This window comes from Barbus barbus (assembly GCF_936440315.1).
Source record: "Barbus barbus genome assembly, chromosome: 42".
NCBI lineage: Eukaryota > Metazoa > Chordata > Actinopteri > Cypriniformes > Cyprinidae > Barbus > Barbus barbus.
Window position 1 is genome coordinate 20321835 of NC_136720.1, and position 17657 is coordinate 20339491.

The 17657-nt window shown below is 37.2% G+C and overlaps 4 protein-coding genes across 6 annotated transcripts; 2 read left to right on the forward strand and 2 right to left on the reverse strand.

The window, feature by feature from the left end:
- Window positions 1–22: 22 nt before the first annotated feature.
- LOC306861151 (meiosis expressed gene 1 protein homolog) lies at window positions 23–978 on the reverse strand (the record flags this gene model as incomplete). The annotated part of the gene is made up of 2 exons (XM_079403260.1): window positions 23–151; window positions 829–978. 2 exons carry the CDS (start codon window positions 976–978, stop codon window positions 23–25), a joined length of 279 nt encoding a protein of 92 aa, XP_079259386.1.
- A 382-nt stretch (window positions 979–1360) lies between these two features.
- LOC306861175 (protein artemis-like) lies at window positions 1361–6039 on the forward strand. Of its 3 annotated transcripts, none has more exons than XM_079403308.1 (14): window positions 1361–1858; window positions 1942–1993; window positions 2416–2500; window positions 2588–2647; window positions 2726–2781; window positions 2868–2969; window positions 3047–3119; window positions 3210–3350; window positions 3424–3525; window positions 3598–3734; window positions 4146–4200; window positions 4293–4381; window positions 4472–4569; window positions 4644–6039. In XM_079403308.1, the coding sequence occupies exons 1-14, from the start codon at window positions 1750–1752 to the stop codon at window positions 5486–5488; spliced, it is 2004 nt and encodes a 667-aa protein (XP_079259434.1). In that variant the 5' UTR covers window positions 1361–1749; the 3' UTR covers window positions 5489–6039. The 3 variants fall into 3 exon arrangements, with proteins under 3 accessions (XP_079259434.1, XP_079259435.1, XP_079259436.1); XM_079403309.1 differs by having other exon boundaries at window positions 1605–1858; window positions 1954–1993; window positions 4644–5795; XM_079403310.1 differs by having other exon boundaries at window positions 1611–1858; window positions 2757–2781; window positions 4644–5795.
- LOC306861176 (heat shock 70 kDa protein 14-like) lies at window positions 6020–11952 on the reverse strand. The gene is made up of 14 exons (XM_079403311.1): window positions 11863–11952; window positions 11612–11692; window positions 10946–11028; window positions 10689–10737; window positions 10472–10577; window positions 10304–10394; window positions 10063–10167; window positions 9821–9982; window positions 8758–8913; window positions 8574–8676; window positions 7904–8119; window positions 7668–7817; window positions 7472–7539; window positions 6020–6884 (listed from the first exon to the last, which is right to left on the reverse strand). Exons 1-14 carry the CDS (start codon window positions 11917–11919, stop codon window positions 6797–6799), a joined length of 1515 nt encoding a protein of 504 aa, XP_079259437.1. The 5' UTR covers window positions 11920–11952; the 3' UTR covers window positions 6020–6796.
- Window positions 11953–12056: 104 nt separating this feature from the next.
- On the forward strand, window positions 12057–14519 carry LOC306861280 (cerebral dopamine neurotrophic factor-like). Its single transcript, XM_079403465.1, has 4 exons — window positions 12057–12244; window positions 13361–13488; window positions 13617–13758; window positions 13863–14519. Exons 1-4 carry the CDS (start codon window positions 12157–12159, stop codon window positions 14051–14053), a joined length of 549 nt encoding a protein of 182 aa, XP_079259591.1. The 5' UTR covers window positions 12057–12156; the 3' UTR covers window positions 14054–14519.
- Window positions 14520–17657: the final 3138 nt, after the last annotated feature.

The following is a 17657-nucleotide window of genomic DNA, read 5'->3' on the forward strand; positions in this document are numbered from 1 at the left end:
TGCTGGCTGGGGCGAGAAGCTGTCAGTACGCATACACCTTCACTTTATGGACCTCTCGATCTTCACACTCACGCTTTCTGTTGTAGTAGTAAAATGTGTTATCTCGACGCTGAAGCTTCTTCACAAACCCAGTGTTCGGCCAACGGTCAATCTGAAAAGACAGCACAACCATATTCAATAGGAAAACATTGAAATGTATATTATAAACTGTAAGCTATAATTAGGTATTAATAAGAAATTAACTGACAAAGCATAAACACTTTCAATAATAAAAATATCCCATAAAGCTTAGTAGATGAGCTTCATATAAATAATATATGAATATATATATATATATATATACACACACACAAACCAAAAATTATTCAGACACAAAATTATTCAGATATAATTTTTGATTGATTTATTTATTTTTTTACTAGTGGGCGCGGGACACTATAGTTCATTTATGTGAGGGAGAATAGCAAAACAAAGTAAACTGTGACATACCCAAAAATTCATCATACAGTGGACTACCAGTAAATCTTATTCAGACACTTTGACCTGACCAAGTTTTTAGTTGTTTTTCTTTAATTGCTAATGTGACAGACTGAAGAAAATTAAGCATTGCTTGGTAACTGATTGACCTAAATTGGTTACTTAAATTTAACAGCTGACAACTATTCAACCTAATTCATTACATACCTTTCTATCAAAGTTATCTGACATTATCAAGCTCTGAGTTCTTGTCATATTTTATTTCCATTTTCTAAACTACAGCGTATAAACTGTGCCTAATAAGCATTATATAATGTAATAATTTATAATCCTGTAGTAATAAAACCAAACCTCGACTTGTTTGGTTTGTCGGTACTCCTGCTCATCTCTGTATCCAGCTTGCTGAAATCTGTACAGGTTCTCAATCTCTCCTGTCCACTGCTTTGCTCGACTCATGGACTTCGGCTTAGCGTTATTATCCAGTAAAACTGAACAGGACATTATGTCTGTGTATGATAATAAACAAACACATCCCAGTATCCTCCTTTGGTATGAATACAGTTTCACTACAAATGACATTTTTGTACCAAATCGCATGTACAACAATACAGCATGCTCACCTAATGCTGGATATTCTGTATTTACAAACTTCGACAGCTAAGAATCTAGTCTAAAATACTCACAACACTCTCATAATAAATTACAGTGTGTTTATATATATTATTATTAATGTTTTTAATACAAACTTACATCGACGTGTGTGACAGACGGATGAATTGTCAACGTGAATAATCTTGCGCATCATTTGTTTCCTAGCAACATAGCTAGCCAAAAAAAAAAAAAAAAAAAAGGGGAGAAATGGCCAATCGAAAACCCACCCGGAATTCCACTGTTTGACGGCCAATTAAAAGTATTCCCGGGAATTTGCCTGTGAATAAACAAACCGAACAGTTCCAGGAGATGCATAATTATTTGCGATACTTTGTTCGCATTTTTTTCTGTTTTAGAGTAACGTTATACCGACTACTCTGGCTTTTTGCAACGTTTTAAGGATTGTTTTCGAGTCCAGTAGATGTCGCTGTACTATTCACGCTATCATATTACAGATGTTTATTTCCGAATCACGTGGTTTCATGCCGAAGCGATGCCAGGAGGAGAGGGGTGCAGAGATGCGGGGGTGCTGAGTCTCGCCCTGAAAGAGTTTGGCAGTGATGTGCTGAGCTCTCAGCTGCTTTTTCAGTGTTTTATCGGCTCAAACTCAGTGCAGTCAGCATGAGCTCGTTTGCTGGCCGCATGAAGGAGTATCCCACCATCTCTCTGGACCGATTTGACCGGGAGAATTTACACGCCAGAGCTTATTTTCTCTCTCACTGCCATAAAGGTGCGTATATAAAGGACATTGTTAGTTTATGGACTTTATGTTTTGCTTGTTTTCTTTTGTTGGATGTTGTTTATATCTAATAGATCATATGAAAGGATTGAAAGGACCTTTACTGAAGAGAAAACTGAAGTTCAGGTGAGTGTTAGTTGTACATAATCCAACCTCTGTGACATATCAAACATCCTTTTCTTATTAAACATTTATTGTTAATACATTACTTTGTTTTTATATGCATTACTTTTGTCTCAGAATTACATTTATTGTTTTTAAACAAGCTTTTTTTGTGAGTTATACATTTGATGCAACTGTATTACTTCCTTAAAATGTTTTTATATACAAAATGTAAGTTTTATTCTATTCTATTTTGCATTTAGATGTATTGTGCTGTCATCATAGTTTAAAGTTTATCTTTAAAAACATTAAGAATTTAACAGATCTCAAATATAATAACCCTTTTTTCGTATATCAATTAAACCTTTTTACGCTTTAATTTGTTGCATAAATGTTAGTTTTTAAAAATGTTAACACACAGAATCTGACTTTATTGTCTCCATTAGTTTAACAGTCAAGCTGTACTGTTCATTTGTCACAAAGGAGCTCCTTATTAATAACCCCAGATATGCATTCTGGGAAGATTATATTGTAAGTACCAATCTCCGTTATGACATATCTCTATAAATAATTTTGTTAACTGTTAGACAACCTAATATGAGAATCTTTGCATACTAGGTCCCACTAGAACTGGACAGTCCCACTCACATATCTCTGATTGATGAAATCACTGGAGAGGTGAGTGTTGAGCTCCTAGTTTATTCTTTAGAGTGTTTCTGAGTTATGATTTGAAGTTGTATTTGTTTTTCTGTTTAGTCAGAGGATGTTGTTGTTACTCTGCTTCCAGCGGGACACTGTCCAGGATCAGTCATGTAAGCAACCTCAGCAAAATAAGAGCACGAGCATGCATTAAGAACGTAAATAGTCAGTTTTGAATTAATATTGACTTTAAACACAGGTTTCTGTTTGAGGGTGCTCAGGGTACAGTGCTCTACACAGGGGACTTCAGACTGGCTGTCGGAGACGCAGCTAGAATGGAGTACTTGCACTCTGGAGACAGGTATTCAGATATCACATATTAAAATAAGTATAGTACATTTTTTATATAACAATAGCATTCAAATGTTTGTGCTGCAGGGTAAAAGACATTCAGAGTGTGTATATCGACACCACATTCTTTGATCCCAAGTATCATCAGATCCCAAGCAGGGTAAGCATTTACTCTCCTGCATCATATCATATACAGGTTCGAGCATGTTCATAAGTCCATTCATAACTGTTTGTTTTTTTTCTGTTTTAGGAGGCTTGTTTGGCAGGGATAAGGCAGCTGGTCCAGGACTGGATCTCTCAGAGTCCGTACCATGTTGTTTGGTTAAACTGTAAGGCAGCATATGGTTACGAGTACCTCTTTACCAATCTGGGACAAGAGTTCAGCTCACAGGTCATAGATTTTTTTTTGTTTTAGTTTTCTTTCTTCATTGTTTTAAAACATTAACACTATTTCTTTATTATAGATACACGTGAAGAGCTTGGATATGTTCAAAAAAATGCCTGAAATTCTGTGCCACGTGACCACCGACCGTGCAACACAGATTCACGCTTGTAGGCACCCCAAGGTACGCTCGACCTTTGCATAATGACACCATCATATATGTCCTAGACAGAGATCACAATGGTGGTTTTCACAGGATGAGGAGTTCTTCAGGGCAAACAGGTTACCGTGTGGCTCCACGGCTCCGGATGGCGTTCCTCTAAACATAATCAGCATCAAACCTTCAACCATATGGTTTGGAGAACGTACCAGAAAGACCTCCGTCGTTGTCAAGTGAGTCACAAAGAATTGATGTTAAAATTCCAGCTGCAGATTATTAGTTTCATGTTATGGGCGAGATTAAAATTGTATTAATATTTATCTTATCAAAATAAGACACTAAAATTTTCTAATTTTATTGAGATTAGTGTTAAAAATTTTAAAAGTACAGTATTGAAAATGGATATTTATTTTCAGATTTTTTAAAAACACTAATAATTGAATAGCACTGTTAAATGTAATCTTTAAAAGATCAACTTTAAATGTTAGATGATGGTACAGGAAATCTGAAAATAAAAATAGAATGAATTTGCATGCAACAATGTTTTTAAATATATATATATGTGTGTGTGTGTGAAAAACTTTATTTTTTATTCAATTTAATTATATATTTTAGTTATTTATTCACAGTGTCTTTCTTTTCAGGATGGGAAGTAGTTCCTACAGAGCATGCTTTTCTTTTCATTCCTCTTATTTGGAGGTGAGAGAAATCCCAGCGAGAAAGATATTCTTCATGTGACACACCATAAACAATGTTTGCGTCTTATAATCCTGTCTATTTCCTGTGTCTAGGTTAAGGATTTTCTCTCCTACATCTGTCCTGTTAACATCTATCCTAATGTCATTCCGTTGGGAAAGACACTGGTAGACGTCATGGAGCTGTAAGGAGAAACCTTATTTTTTGGTACCGTGTTGTCATAAGATTTTAGATAATTACTATAAATTTATTTTATTTATTTTTTTAAATTCAGGTTGAAGCCATTGCGTAGAAAACAGTCTGGAAGGGAGGAGATTGTCTACAAACCACTAGGGGCCCTCAAAAGAACCAGAAAGAGGTGCACATCAGAAGGTACGAGTAGCTTTCATTATTAATACAACTTTTATTATTGCTTTTAAACTTGTACTGTATATTTTTCCGTTAAGGCTCAGACGGTGATAATGACCTGTTTGAGGAGCTTTCCACAGCTCCAAGGCGGCGAAAAATGACCGTGACCAAGGTTGCCGTTAGTGAAGAGCCTCATAGCCCTAAAAAAGATTCTCATGATACGGACCAAACGTTTTCCTTCATAGAGCCCTGTCTTGCCACACACTCGTCCAATTACATAGACTGCACTGAATCAAATGATGATGATGATGACGATAATGATAAAGATGATACTGAGCAACCTCCTATACCTCACCCATCTGATGTTGCTCCACCTTGCACAGAAATGCCATCTTCAAAACTGACTCAGTCAGTCCCAACCCAATCCAAAACAGCTCCGCCTTGTTGGCAAAAGTTCTTCAAGGCGGAACCAGTGTTGACGGATGAGAGCGAACTGGATAACAGTCAGAACAGCCACAACACTCAAACGCTCTCCACCGAAAACACAGCGTCTCAGTCACCTGAGCTGTTTCAGGATGAAGATGAGGATGACAGCAGCTCCGTTCACTTGACTTCCTCACAGTCCACTCATATATCGGATGCAGGGACGGAGAGCCTCAGTCAAATGGACACTGTTGTTGTCCAAGTGGATGAAAGTAAGGCCGTTACTAGTGAGCAGAGTAACCAAGGGACCAATGGCGAGGTGGTGTCAGATGTGATTGACAGCCGTAACGTCAAACCCAAGAAGGAAGAAGCCATGGAGCCGAAATCAGACTCACAGGTATCATCAGATTTTGAGCTTCCACCAACACCAGGGTCCAAAGTCCCACAACCGGAAGACCTGAAGGAACTGTACAGGAAGCTGGCAGCAGGAGAGGAAGTGGTCATAAGACAGATTTTTTGATTTCATGTTTGAATATTAACTTCTGGTTTGTTGTACGACAGCTTACCTCATTAAGTTTTATATCTTTATAAATTCTCAATACTTCTGAGTTGATAAATGAAAAGTTCAAGCAAATACATAGTTTTAAATGTTAAAGTAAAACTATTAAAAGCTGTTTTTGTTCATTGAAATAAAGCTAAAAATAAAATGTAAATATGAATAAAAACACTTCAAAAACCTAAACTTTATTTATTTCAATTGCTAAGATTTATAGCAATTGCTAATTTTTAAGTTGAACTAAATTGCTAAAATAACAAAAGCTAAATGGAAATATAAAAAAAAATGACAAAAGCACAAAATTACTAAAACATAAAATAAACTAATTAAAAATATGAATAAATACTATAATACTGTATAAATAATACTAAAATAACGTTGAATGTTTTTTTCTATTGCCATGCTACATTTGTTTCAAATTTGGAGTCACGTAACTGCAAAAATTCCAACCTGATGTTAATGTAGCAAGTATCTGTACTGAAAACAAACTCAGGGTTCTGTGTTTTGTGATCTTTATTGCATACTAGTTACAGACGACAAATGTGGAGAACAGCTTTTAAAAAAAGTGTGATCCCTTTGCACCTGCTCAATGTGACTGCACCAGATTAGTATCTCTTCAGTCACCTGCACCTGTTTCTCTTCGGTCTATACAACATATGAAAGTCTCTCTTCAGTCTGATAAGGTTGTTCATACTTTAAATGGTATGAGTGAACTCCACAGGCTTCCTTAATTCATCTAGTTATTTTACTTGTCACATATGAATCCCATTGATGTGATGCAGGTACATGAAGGCACATGGTAATAACTACAGTAAACCTGCTGGTCACAGACAACAGGCTTGAAAAATAGTACAAGATGACTTCTGGTAAAAAAAAAAAAAAAAATGCAAAAGGAAGTATAGAATTAAAATTTAAAAGGATAATTCAAACAAAGGAAAACTGCATTTTCACACACCCTCATGATATTCTAAACCCTTTTTTTTCTCCCAAGCTCCAAACAAGACAAAGAACTAGTTTTCTCCTTTTGTCACTATGAATGGTTGTTGTATGGCAAAAGCTGTATAATAATTATTCCGAAGAAAAATAACAGGTTTGGCACAACATGAGGGCAAGTGAATAACTTTGCTTTCTTGGTGAGATATTCCTTTAACTTGACAAGAACTTGAACTTGTTTGCTTCAGTTAAGGTCTAGAGCAGTGGAAAACCACAAAAAGCATGAGATGCAGGTGTTTCGGTTACTGTATGGAATTACGTTGACGGCGTGATTCAAGCTTAAGATGCTGCAGCAGCCATTTCTATGGTAATGGCCTCAGATCTGCCGCTGCCCTGCTCTGTGCACGTAACGTGCAGTGAACCATCTCTGAAAAGTAAACACACATCAGAAACAGTTCTCAGACAGAGTTGAGTATGACAGTAATATTACTGTAAATGGCACCATGTCATTACACAAGTAACAAAATAACAGCAAAAAACTATTTTCTACAACAAAATAATAGCCAATGTATGATGTTAAATATACACTGTTCAAAAGTTTGCAGTCTGTAAGATTTTTGTAATGTTTCTGAAAGAAGTCTCTTATGCTCATTAAGGCTGCATTTATTTGATTGTAAATATTGATTAAAATAACTGTTGTCTGTGTTAATACATTTTAAAATGTAATTTATACCTTTGACACAAAGCTGATTTTTCAGCATTGTTACTCCAGTCTTCAGTGTCACACGATCCTTTAGAAATCATTCTAATATATTTGCTGCTCAAGAATCTTTTCTAATTATAATCAATATTTTTGTGGAACTTGTAATTTTTTTTTTGATTTAATAAATAGAAAATTCAAAACAGCATTTTTTAAAAATCTTTTTCAACATTAAACTGATCAAAAGTGAGAGTAAAACATTTATAATGCATCTTAATTCTTTTCTGAATAAAAGTATTCATTTATTTCATTACCTCTTCATTGTCAGCACTGTGACAACGTCATGCAGCTCCTCTTTAGGTTCCAAGTCTCTAAGCACAATCTAGAAAATTAAGAGTCACATTTAATAATAATAACCTTAAGGAGAAATCAGCCGAAATGCATAATACAGGCCAAAATTCTCATTTAATTTTAGGTTTGCACTGAAATCTCCGTTAAAAGAGTGCCAACCTGTGCGATTGGTCGCTGTGCTTGGTACAGCTCCAGACTCACTGACGACAGACTGCCAGGACCCTGCAGCGTGTGCTGGCGGCGGGCAGGGAGAGGTGTGCCAGATGGAAACAAAACCGTAAAAACCTCCGCTCCGGAGTCATCCACTTCCTGAAAGACCAAGATGCAATTTACTGATCAATCGTGTGCTAAAATGCCATAAAACGAAGCTCTATTGATGGTTTGAAGCTCCCCACCTTAACCGTGATGTCGCTGGCACAGCAGTCCACAGTGATGGAATCTTCTCCAAGCACCAGGCTGTCTTTTCCGACCAGGATGCCTGCCTGCATGGCAGCGCCGACCGGAATCACCTCATCCGGGGGGATGGAGTTCAGCAGCTCCACGTCTGGGAACAAATCCCTGATCATCTGCTGCAACTTCGGGATACGAGCTGATCCTCCACATAAAACCACCTTAGACAGGAAAGGCCTAGTTTAAGGTTTTGGGATGCCATTCTTGCTATAATTAGATGTAAAACACTTAAATAATCTACTATTTACTCTGTACACTCTTAAAATTAAGGTGCGATACACAGCGATGCCATAGAGGTACCATTTTTTGGTTCCACAAAGAACCATTCAGAACCATCTCTCTCTTACCTTTTTATAATCTGAAGAACCTTCTTTCACCACAAAGAACCTTTTGTGAAACAGAAAGGTTCTTCAGATGTTAAAAGTTCTTTATGGAACCATTTAGACAAAAAAGGTTCTTCTATGGCATCGTGAAGCACCTTTAGTTTTAAGAGTGTATTAAAATGCCTCTAAAAGGCTCAGTAATAATCACAAAGTGATTTTTTATGCATGAAATTTGAGATAGACATCTACAGCTCCCTCTAATGATCACACATTTGTATTAAAAAGATTTCACCTTGTTGATGTCAGAGGTGGACAGGTTTACTTCATCAAGAAGACTTTTAATTGGCTGAATGCTCTTATTAAAAAGGCTAGAGCATATTAGCTCGAAACGGGCTCTAGGACAGAAGCATATGAGACATAGAGATAAGCAAAATGAAACATTTTCTGTATAATACTCATTTTGAACTTGATCTCACCGTGAGACATTGCACTCAAAATCCATGCCATCGTAGAGCGAGTCCACAAAGCAGTTTGCACCGCCCAGGGTGGAGAGTGTGTGTTTGGCCACATCAGCGCTATTCATGAGCTTTAGCATTGCCCTAGGGTTGCCAGTCACATCCTGTTTAAAAGTCCTGGAGACACACATGACAAACACACAATAGGATTTATAACAGTAATGACATCCATGTAGTGGTGTGCAGTATGAACAAAATCTGGAGTCAGTAAGATTATAATTAGTTTTTTGAAAGAAATTAATAGTTTTATTCTGCAAGGATGCATTTATTTGATTAAAAGTGACAGTAAAGACATTTATGATGTTGCAAAATATTTCTCCATTTCTGTTACATTTCCATTCATCAAAGAGTCCTGAAGACAATGTATCAGTTCACAAAAATGCATAAAAATAAATGTTTCTTGAGCAGCAAATCCGCATATTAGAATGATTTTTGAAGGATCACGTGACGCCGAAGACTCAAGTAATGATGTTGAAAATTTAGTTTTACCATCACAGGAATAAATTACATTTTAAGACATATCTAAATGTAATAATATTTCACAATATTACCGTTTTTTAACTGGCCTCAAATTGTTGAACAGCAGTGTATGTTATAATATCTACTGTCATTAAGGTTCAATATAAATTTCACAAGTATATTATAGTATTACACAAGTATATTACATATAGTAAAATGCTTATTTTCTGATAATAAAGTATAATAAATTGCAAACTTTTCTCTTTTTTAATTTACCTTGATAATTAAATGGAGCTTCACCAAATCAGTTTTTTATTAATACTGAATCGATGTAAACGAAGAGATAATATTCATAAATGAATGAAAGGTTTTGCATCAGTACAAAAAAAAGCTGCTTTGCATTATATAACACTTGAGTTAAAAACAAAAGACTTCAAATTCTAAAAGTTGTGAAGTTGCTTGGCAACTGCAAACAGCCTCCAGTTAACAGTGTCACTTTCATTATAACAACAAAGTCAAAGCACACACTTAAAAGTTAAATGTGAGGTACAGGATATCTACTGACTTTTTGAACTCTGCAGCGAGGTACTGTGCAAGCTCATGTGTGAAGCTCTCTCCTCCGGTCCTGTGATCCGTCTGTGTGGAGAGGACCCGGTACATTCCGCTGTTCACCTCCAGGATGGTGACGCTGAGCGACGTGCCTCCGAGTTTGTACACCAGCACATGACTGTGGAGGAAATGAGAAATGGGAATGAGGCTTTCAAGCTAGAAGAAACCATTCATCTGAGATGAAGCAAAAACTCTTACCTTTTCCCCAACGGTGAATCCTGCCCGATTCCATAAGCTAGAAGGGCAGCGGAGGGTTCGTGGATCAGCCTCAGCACATTGAACCCGGCACTTTCTGCAGCTTGCCTACAACACAGCACTGACTTTTATAAAACATCTTCCCAGACACAGCTTATGGAGTTAGACAACGGCGTTACATCATTTATATTAATTTGCATTCATCTCAAAAATGTTTTACGGACACATCAAGCACATATAGTACCTGAGTGCAGTCTTCTGCATCTCTCCGAACTCAAAAGGCACTGTTATGACAGCGTCTTTCACATCTGAACCCAAGGCCGACTGGGCAGTCTCTGCAGGAAACATAAAATAATTATGACTGGTTTACGTTAAACATAATATGAAAAGAAATGAAGGATTAAAAAAGTACCTTTCATTTTATGGAAGATCAATTTAGCTACATCTTCAGGTGACACATACTTGGTCGTTTCTCCTGTGTCGATTTCATATCTGGGCAGGTCACTCTTGTTGACAACCTAGGAAAGAATGAGAAAATATACACCTTTTAAATGAGTAGGTGGTTTTGATTTTATAGTTACTGTTTTGATTTTTTCCGTCAGTATTTAAGAAGAACTGCATGTACTTACAATGCATTTGCTTTCTTCTCTGTGTGCATGAGCATCTGGGTCATCATAGCTGTCAAATACATAAGTCCCAACGAATTTTATATTGTGGTTATCATTTATATAAATGTATTATTATTACGCTATTGCTAATTTGACTAAATAAACATTATGCAGTGATTTATCTACAGAATAATGTAAATCATTGAATCTTTATGTAAATAAATATATGAAAATATTCTCAGTATAGTCTTTCTAAGCATAAAACATGAAAAACCTACTGTCTGCCCAGGATCTGCTTCACTTTGACAACTGTATTGGTGGCATTTCGTATTCTGCCCTGCTTAGCAGCGATTCCCACGATCTAGAAAAACAAATTAATTAAAACCATCAGACCGTGATATGCTCTGACGTTCTTGCTTCATTTATTAACATTTAACTTAAATCATAAAAAATGAATCAAGACATCGTACAACACTTTAATATTTAATAATATATACATGCATATACGTACAAATGTGTATATATATAAAATCAGACTGGTTTGTTGGCAGGATTTATAGGCATTTTGGTTTGGGCATGAGCTCATTCATCTAAATCCAATCCCCAGCATTATTATATTATGTTATACTTTAAATTTGTCCCATAAGGCAAATTATGGGGCAATAGTGTCCAAACAACATAATGCATGTACACAGCTATTATAAAAAAATTAAGCACTATGCAATATAGAAACAATATGCAATATGCATAATACAGACACAGTTTTCATACTATTCACTAGACAAGATATATGTTTTGTAGTTATGAATTTAAGTTTTTATTTTATGCTTGATTCTTAACCTTACAGATGTTAAAGGCTCTCTGTTTTTGGTGCTGATGAGAGAGCTGTATAATGATTATTGACTGCAATCTGATTCTCTAGATGTCCATCATGGGACAATTACCTGCTCAGTGTCTCTGTATGCGACCACAGCTGGAGTGACTCTGTCCCCTGCATCATTTGCCACAACATCTGCTCGCCCATCCTATATGAAAACAATTACTGTTATTATAAACTGTATTGCATCTGGTATGGCTTGTCTGTAACACTATTATCTATTCAGCAACACAAACAAAACCTATTAGTCTGTTTCGTTGCCGATATATTTGCGTTGATTAAACAACGTAAAATGATTCATACTCATAACTAATTCACCTTGAATACGGCAACACAGGCACATGTGTATCCAAAGTGCACCCCGATAGCAGCCATGCTTCCGAAGAATTTTACCGGAAGCCGGTGCTCATATGCAAATGAGAAGGGATGGACTTCAAATGACGGGCGGCGTTATTAACCAATCAGAGCGCCGCTGCTCTGACCTCGACTGGAACGTCAAGAGAGCAGCGCCTGATTTAGAAACAGCTCCAAAGCAGCGCCGGTGGGTGTTGCGTACTGGGTATTGAAGTCCACTTAAAAGTGCGCACAAGCGCCTTTTAAGCGCACAGAGTCATGTCTTTAACCAGCTCCTTTGCCACCCCGTTTATTTTGCTTTTATGTGTTGTTTTATTCTCAGTTACTGATGCAGAAGAATGCGAAGGTGAGGTTGGTCAGCTTGGCTTGCAATGCGCATGAACCCCTGAGTTTAAAAATAGTCACCTGAACTATGCTGAGCTATTTTGCACAAGTGCATGAGCGTTTTCACATAGTGCATGTAAGATATTCACTGTATGAAGTCAATATTGAAGAGGTGAGTGCTGGTTTTGGATTCCAAACTAAAAACCCATATTATATTAATCCTAAATATGGCGTATATGCGTTATAATACAATTATTCAATGCATGTACAAACATCGTTTATATTGTGCAGAATCAATACTAACAGTTATTATATAACGTTTTCTGGTTTCATGAGACTTATTAAAGAAATTTAAAGACATTTAAGATTAAGAAAATGTAGGGAATAAATTGAATGGAGCATATCGTCTCTGAATGAAAATGTCTTGTATTAGCAATGCTTCAAAGAAAAGAAAATCCAATTTATTGCCAATTTATTTTTGATTTTACAATACATAATATAGCTTGAATACAATGCAAAAAAGTGGTGTTCTTTTTGTCCTTATTTTTTTATTGTTTTCCAGTGCAAATGTCTTAAGATTCTTTGCAAAATGATGAGAAACTGATTAAAATTAATGGCATGGGATTAAATGTTGCATGCGCTACAATTTTCAATAGCCTACAAATATCTAAATATCCTTAAATCAAGATACGTTTACTTGAGATGCAAGCTGAACATATAAAGTTTTGTTTTCTGAGAAACTGAACAAAATTTAGTTTATGATTAAATCAAGAACAGGCTGAGAAAAACCAACCTAATTCAAGGGGAAAACAAGTTTTCATTCCCAACTGACAGATGTTCATGTTTTAATCATAAACTCACTTAATTTTGTTCAATTTCTCAGAATAAAAAGACTTTACATAGGCCTATTTAATTTGCATCTCAAGTAAATGTATCTTGATTTAAGGATATTTAGATGTTTAGAAAACAAAACAAAAATACTGAGGAAGATGCCATGACTGTATGAATTTTAAGACTTTCTAATTAAGACTTAAGGCATTTTTAAGATCCACAGAAACCCTGTTATATAAGTATCATATGAATTCAGCCCTCCAGTATAAACCTCTGTTTATTTAGTATGTGTGTGTCTGTTTTGCAGTGTGCGTGGGGTTTTTGGGGCGGCTTTATAACTCACTGGTGCTCAGACACACAGAATTGTCCCCAGAGCTGGTGGAGGAGGGTCTGATCAGAGCCTGCGCTGAAACTACTGGGAAAGAGAATCGACTTGTAAGAACATAAAAACAAGCACAGTTTGGTTCTTATTCTTCTTTGGTTGCTGGCCCATCTTTGAAAATATAGAGATTATATGACATATACTGAATTGTAATTCAAATTTTTCTCCCCTTTCACCTCAGTGTTATTACCTGGGAGCCTCCAATGATGCTGCAGCCAAAGTGACAGGTGAGGTGAGTCGCCCCCTCAGTGCACATGTTCCTGTCCACAAAATCTGCCAGAGACTTCAGCGCAGGGATGGCCAGATCTGCGAGCTCAGATACGGTAGGGCGTATTCACGTATAAGAGTCCTGACACTGCATTAGAGGGTTTGAAATATTTGTAGTCTCAAAGGTTTTAAAATGGACATTCTTGTTCTTATGACACAGAGCATCCTGTTCTTGACTGGAGCAGGGATGCTTTGTCTAAAATGCGAGTGTTGGAGCTGAAGAGAGTCTTGGCCTCGTGGGGGGAGGAGTGCAGAGCCTGTTTGGAGAAGAGTGAATTTATCGATCTCATCCAGGAGGTGGCCCCCAAACACAGCACAGCGCAGCACAGAACGCACTCAGAAGAATTCTGAGGGCCTCCTTGTGCAGCTCCGTGCTGGGGAGACAGAGCTCTGATGAGAGGGCCTCCTCGTGCAGCTTCAAGCTGGGGACACACTGCAGTGATGGGAGGGGCTGCACGTGCATCTGCGCTCAGGGACACTTTTGATATTGTTCTGAGACTACTAACTTATAATGCTTTTCATAATCTTAGTTATGAGTAGCCGTGTGCAATATGTGCACATTTCCCCAGTGTCTCATTCTCCTGTACCACTGTAAGCATTTTCTCCCGCACACTCAGAATAAATCATTAAGCTTTATTAGTTTCAGTGATTAAGAGGATGCTGGTTGTGTTTTTTGTCCAACCGTTTAATTTGGAAGCAACTAGAGCTTGTGTCATGCTCTAAGACCACTTACATACTAATTCGTACAGCTGCCTTCTGTGTTTGCAGCTGTGGGTGAATTGCATGAAAAATATATGTCCAGATCATATTTTAATCGAAAATCAAAAGAAAGGAAAAAATATATATATATTTTGCACCAATAACAAAAGTGAGGCCTGTTTTAGGACCATTAATTTATTTTTGCACTGCCATCATGATATTATGCACATTGCCTTTTTAATTCTCATTAGCATAATGCAATCAACATCAAATTTATATTCATTATATTTCATATAAATGTCAGGGAAATCTATTTTTAGGTTATCACACCTTTCATCACTTTCTAAGTTTTTTGCAGCTCTTAAATATTCTTCTTAAAATTATTTAAGTACAAATATTCCATGTCTTAGGAGGCTATAACATCTGGAAAAGTCTGAAAATGTGCTTAATTGCCATGAAAAAAAGGCAAAATAAGTAATAAATAAATAATATTTGTGCAAAATATAATTAATTTCTTTTCATTTTGGGGACCTGATTTTTGTGCCATTTACCTGTGTGTGAATTTCTCCATTCAATTCAGTGTCACTCTGTATCAGATTTGCAGTTGCGTGCATATTACATAATTATATGTCGCTACCCTGACCTCTCGTAAGGATCATATTGCTGTGACCGTCTTTCCATACACACACCGAACAAAGGACTCCCACACAACCGTGCTGATGTTTACATCTGGCGCGTTGCCATGGCGATCACGGAACCTTTCATCCCCTGCTTCTGATGCTCCGGGATTTTGCTGACAAACTTTTTATGTCATAAAACAGAACCAATCAGCCACGAGACCATCGGCGGGGCTTGTTCTCTCTCTTCTCCTCTCCTCTCTCTTCCCACCCCCAGGCTTTCTCATTCACAATCCCCCTTTTTTACCATCCAGTTCTGCTGTTCTCCTGTAATAGCTTGATGAGAAGAGAGAGAGACTGTGAGTGAGATTCAGGCCTTGCCCACGCAAAGAAGTGGGAGACTGAACCTCTCCCTATACTCTCTCTCTCTTTCTCTCTCTCTCTCACACACATACATACACACACACAGTCAGTGTATCATGCTTGCACTGTGTGGGCTGAGCTGAGCATTCCTGTCATACAGTAACAGTCTCTCTGCCTCCGCACTCTCTCTCTTTCCCTCTCTCTCCCTCTGTTTCTCTCTTTCCCTTTCCCTCTATCTCTCCTCTTTTCTCCCTCTCTTCTCTTTCTCACACACATACGTTCCAAATACACACATTAACACACTTATACACTTTCACAGAGCAGAGACGGACCCTCGTAGAGGAAGTCGAGATGGTGTGGAATGCATGCCCTGGTTTTATTAGGTAAGTTTTATGATTTCCAACACATCCTTGGGTGAATTGTGTGCGTGTTAGGTTGTTTAAATGACTGTTTGTTGGAAGATGAGAGTAATTTGTGTCTTTTCAGGCTCTCTGTGTGTCATGTTTAGTCAGCGCACCTCTGCAGATGCGGATATTTTCATTGGGCATCACTACAGGGATTACAGAACACTTTTTCCTAACAGACTAAATATGTGTGTGTGTGTTTGCAAGCGGATGTGTGAATGAGTGTTGCATTCACTCTATATAGGTTTCCCTCAGGCAAAGCCTAATCTCTGATTTGCATTGAGTTGCATTTTGCAGAACGGACGAACATCATCCCTTACCTTCTTTACCTGTCACTCTCTTACGTCCTAATTTCTGTCGTGACTGAGGCCAATCTATTCAGTCCTAACGCCCACACATTAAGCCATCACATTCTGTGTTTCTTCTCCTTAATTTACTCTCTCTCTCTCTCTCTCTGCTGTTCTCCCCTACTCAATCTCCCCTCTCTTTAAACATCTGTGTGGCGCTCGGTGCATGAGCGCGCCTTGAGTCTTTTGCACACCCGTCAGGAGGATGCTCGCCCAAGATTTGTGCTTTGGCCCTTTAAAAGCAGGCAAAGTTTCCTGGTGAACCATTTTTCTGGTTGCCATAGTGATGAGCGAGGACTTGGAGAGGTGCAGTGGTACTGGGATGCAGTGACAGCTCTTAGCATGTGAATTCTCACACTGAGATATGGAGATGCACTGAGGCTCTGAACAGAGACGGCGATGAGGTGAGACGCCCACGCGCACACACATCATTATTGCTCACAGCACTCTTTGGCTGATCATACTGTCCCTGGATCTGTATACGGAGGTGACAAGAGCCCCAAAGTGGGAGAAAACCATGTGAGGAGTGAGGGACAAAGGGGATTTGTGAGTGAGTGCGTGTGCAATTATGAATGTTGGAGAAACTGATTGTGTAGTTACTCGACGCAGAAGTTTTGCATTTAGGAGGATTTGTAATTGCTACTTTGAAACTTGACTTTAGGAGAATATAAGCCAAACTAAATTACTTGCATTAAGAACACATTTGCATTTAAAACTTTGAAACATTGCTTGAGATTGCATTCATTGCTCTAACCTGTCAGAAGGTCAGAAAGATCTTAACCAAAGTCCTAATGTAAAACGATGTTGGTATAACATTTCAAGCGGTTTCCTTCAATATGGTTACTATACCTCAAATTGTCTATTCTTGCATAATTATACATGCTATTAGATTTATGCCATAATAATTGAGACTGCATAGAATATTTATACTTTTAAGATTTAAAAATATAGTTAGAATTTAAAAGTATATTCTAAAATAATTTGTCAAAGTACAGGACTATTTCAATGAGCTGCAAGGGATGATCACATTTTAATTTTTTTTAATTGACATCCATAAACGTCCACAGATTCTGAAAATCTTTGAAAAGCCGTCATTTAAATTGTAATTTAAACCATTCATTTTAGGATTTTGCACCGGTTTCATTAATGGCTGACAGTGCAGAAATTAACTGAATAAGTAAATTTGTGACATCGATCATGTGACTGTTCAAATGTATTCTGTACTGATGCTCAAGATGCTCTGTGGATCATCTCAAATCATGCTGGAGAACATGATCATAAAGTTTGACACAAAGCAGTCTTTGTGCTCATAAAACTAAAGAAGGACAAACCAAATACCAAGACATTCTGAAATTATTGCTAAAATCATTATACTGATAATTTAATGTGTAATGGGAAAAAAAAACTGTACATTTTTTGAATGAATAAACATGCTGAATTTGTAAAAATTGGACAAGACTTTGGTCCCCACTGTTTATACATATAAAAAAGTTAAATTATTTTCTTTTAAATAAAAAAAATAATA